Source organism: Lotus japonicus, chromosome 4 (assembly GCF_012489685.1).
Source record: "Lotus japonicus ecotype B-129 chromosome 4, LjGifu_v1.2".
Classification (NCBI taxonomy): Eukaryota; Viridiplantae; Streptophyta; class Magnoliopsida; order Fabales; family Fabaceae; genus Lotus; species Lotus japonicus.
This window is the reverse complement of record NC_080044.1, coordinates 6,430,058-6,433,932: the sequence shown is the minus strand read 5'-3', so window position 1 is coordinate 6,433,932 and position 3,875 is coordinate 6,430,058. Positions and strand designations below refer to the sequence as shown.

The 3,875-nt window shown below is 37.1% G+C and overlaps 1 protein-coding gene across 1 annotated transcript; it reads left to right on the top strand.

Annotated features, from left to right (window-relative positions):
- Positions 1-625: 625 nt before the first annotated feature.
- On the top strand, positions 626-2,371 carry LOC130714769 (dof zinc finger protein DOF3.4-like). The gene is made up of 2 exons (XM_057564715.1): positions 626-938; positions 1,246-2,371. The coding sequence occupies exon 2, from the start codon at positions 1,269-1,271 to the stop codon at positions 2,061-2,063; it is 795 nt and encodes a 264-aa protein (XP_057420698.1). The 5' UTR covers positions 626-938; positions 1,246-1,268; the 3' UTR covers positions 2,064-2,371.
- The last annotated feature ends 1,504 nt before the right edge of the window (positions 2,372-3,875 follow it).

The window sequence follows — 3,875 nt, the reverse complement described above, 5'->3', positions numbered from 1 at the left end:
ATAGACATGAAGCTTAACATGTGGAAGCACACATAGACATGCCCAACTTGCTACATGTATCCACATGACATGAGATCATAAATCACCATCACCTCTATTACTCTTTCTCTTGTGCCCCACTAGAAACTGTACTTCTTGTTTAAACCACAATTACTCCTCGATGAGACAAGTATGTTCAAGTCAGGAAGAAATAGTATAGGCAATAAAAGTATCTCTATCAAATAATTAATGCAGACAACTGCATTCATAAAAGTTAAAAGCTGAGATATCTGTTTAAACTAGAACAACTGAACTGTTTTAACCTCTCTAGGAACCTTTGGCCCCCACATCTACCACCTCCCCCTTACCCCTAATATCTAATGAGAATCCATTTAGAAAACAAATTTAGCCTATGGACCGTAGCGTACTTAGCTTCTTTTCGCTTGTCAACTTCGTAATTGTATTGGTGGCCAAGTCTATTTAATTGAATTATTATAGCATACTACAGCATCATGCAACATCTACGTTCATTCTACACATAGAGCACTTTCTACGGTCTTCAACCTTCCACGTGTCAACCACCCACCTTCTCCTTAGGGGTTAAGTTTCTCTCTCTTTCCCATTCTATAATATAGCAGAAAGAAAACTGAACTCCTAGCTTGTTACCAAATTCTGCATTAAAAAAATTTATAGGATTGCCTCATCTACTATTTCACACACCTCCACAAATAGTAATCAATCCCTTGCATTCACTGCAGTAGTCATCAATCTGTTACATTCACGCATTCATGAAACTTGGATCATAGGATTAAGATTTGTCTACTCATATTTTTCATTAAAATCAGACAGTATATATATCTTACGGTTTAAGGTGTCTGATCAAGATCGAATGACTCAATACATTAACTGCGTGAATTTAGGACCTGGAATGAAGGCAATCCAAATTGCATAAATTCCAAGTAATTTTCTCTGACCTTCTTGTTTATTATTGTTAATTATTATTGGTCTTATAATCTTATTTTACAGATAGATAAGTTCATAAATAGGCATTAAATCACATGCTCACCTCTTCTCAGCTTCTTCATAAGCATTTCCTTCCCTTGAACCACACCAAGTCACCAATTTCCTTAGACTCAATAAGCACCAATCTGATCCTGTTATCATCCTTAAGATTGATTTCTCTCCTAGCACCTCAATCAATGGGCTAAAATTTTCTGATTTTTCTTAAGTTTGATCAGAAACTGGTTTGATCTTATTGCTTTTCAGGTTATTGGTGCTGAATTGAAGACATGGGTTTGAGTTCTAAGCAGGTTTGTAGCAGTGGACTTGATTGGAATCAGACACTATTGGAAGCTCAAGACTTGGAGCTCCCAAAGCCAAAACAACAACAACAACAACAAAATCAGCAACCAGAGTCTTTGAAGTGCCCAAGATGTAACTCGTCAAACACCAAATTTTGCTACTACAACAACTACAACAAGTTACAGCCTCGCCATTTCTGCAGAGCTTGCAAGAGGCACTGGACTAAAGGTGGAACTCTGCGCAATGTTCCTGTTGGTGGGGGAAGGAAGAACAAGAGAGTCAGAAAACCAACCACCACCACAACCACCACAGCCACCACCACCTCTACTAATTGCACCACCCCTGTCACCCCCAACATGGCAATTCAAGCTCTGATTCGTCCACCATCTATGTTTCTACAACAGAATCTGTTGATGAACATCAGAGACTCAGAAAGCAAGGATTTTGGTATTAGTAGTGGTAATGGCATGTTTCTGAGTTCAACTAATTTGCATCTTCCTCCTCAAAACCAGAGCTTTCTCTTCCCTTTTTCAAGCTCAAGCTCTTTTGACACAAACCCTTGTTCATCTTCCAATGTTAATTATAACTATGGGGAAGAGTTTAAGACAATTCATGATGAATCAACTATCAACAGTACTGTAATGCCTAGCACACAGCCATGGGAGATAGCAGCAAAAAGTGGTGGCATGGAAACTTCAACCTATTGGAACTGGGAGGACATTGATTCCTTGGTCTCAACTGATCTGAAAGATCCATGGAATGATTCTGATATCAAACCCTGAGACCAGAAAACAGAAAAACAAGAGTAACATGTGGTAGTGTTCATAGATTTTAGCTATTTAATTTAATTGGGGGTGTTTTGTGTTTTACACTTACAGATTAGTATTTAGTAAATGTTCTTGTTTCAAGATGGAGCATATTTTGTGCTGGTCTTTCTGCAAAGAGCAGTATTTGGATTGGAGCTGTTATGTTTTAGTTTTGGTTTCAGCTTCAAGCAAGGGGTCCCAATTAGTTGTAACCCACTCAGTTTGCCTGTTTGACATTTCTCTATCATTTCATCTAATCTCTAATAAAATGGTATATTAGTGTATGCTGCTAGTCTAGCATTATTTCTCAATGCAGAATTTTATTTCATCTCTGTTAAGTTTTCTAAGTGCTTGGTTGAAGAACAAGTCTTGGTGTAATTGTAATGTTGCTATCACATGATTTTGCGGTGATAGGTTCTAACTCTGAAATCAACCTCTTACAAAAATGTAATGGCCTACATTCGATCTATTGAGAAGTCCCACATTGGTCAAAGATATGACGAAGATAACTCTTAATGTCTTATACATGGGAAAACAATCTTCACCTCTTAAGCTAGCTTTTAGGATAGAGTTAGGCCTCCTAAATTATAATATGGTATCAGAGTCTATCCTAGATTCATTTAGTGGAGACCATCAGTATATGAGCTACCCCTAGATGTCCAGCCCTAGAAATATCTTTAGAAATCTCACATTAATTGAAGATATGACTAAGATAGCTCATATATGGGAAGACAATATCCTCACCTTTTGAGATAGTTTTTTAGTAGAGTTGGACCTTTCAAATTCTAATACGATTCATTTCCCCTTTGACCTCTCGCACAACACAAGGTTTTAAGGCACCAAGTTTATTTTTGTAAGTGTTTTGTTGTGAGAATTATTGTAGATATGAGGTCTGATCCGGCACTAGGTACTTGGTTAAAGAGCCGGTCTCGGCGTAGTTGTAAGGTTGCTACTATCATATGATGCCTATTTGACATTTCTCTATCATTCCATCTAATCTCTAATAAAATGGTATATTAATGTATGCAACTAGTCTAGCATTATATCATACTGCATTTTATTTTATTTTTGTCAGTTTTCTAGGCGCTTTGTTAGAGGGCGAGTCTCAATCTCAACACAATTTGTTGCCATATAATTTTACGATCATAAGTTCAAGCCATGAAATTAGTTTCTTTCAAAAATATGCAAGTTAAAGATACTACACATTAAATCCATAAAATGAGTCCAGTTCCTTCCTGAATCTTGCACACAGTGGAAGCTTTATAGCACCGATTTTATAATTTTGTTTTCTGAGTTTTGTTGTGGGAATAATTGTAGATATGGGGTTTGGTCCAGCACTGCTGAACTGACAGAATGTGATGGAAGATTCCTGTGGGCATGCCTAGGTGTTGGAGTGGTACAATCACATGGATTTTATTGCTCATAAGTCATCACCAGTACCACTTCTTGAGATCATTCTTTAGATTCTGGGATTGGGAATTCTGGTGGTGCACTTGTTTATTGATATTCTATTTTTATACATGCCTCTGGATCACTTCTTTGTGGCCTTCTAGTTCACATGGGACTTTCATCTTTGTCTCAGTCAATAGAATAAATAGTCAATAGTGTACGGAATCTTGGGCCACCATATTTTCAAGGTATGTTACGGATTGTTGTTTCTTCAATTATTGAAGAGCTATATATGGACCAATCCAATGGCAGACACATTTTATGCATTAAGTTTCAGAGAGAGGATATTCTAAGAGTTTTAAATGTAATTGGATCAAATTTAGATCTAACTTGGTGAAT

What these genes read in the sequence shown, in the direction of transcription:
- LOC130714769 (XM_057564715.1), top strand. Translation starts at nt 1,269, where the DNA reads ATGGGTTTGAGTTCTAAGCAGGTTTGTAGCAGTGGACTTGATTGGAAT.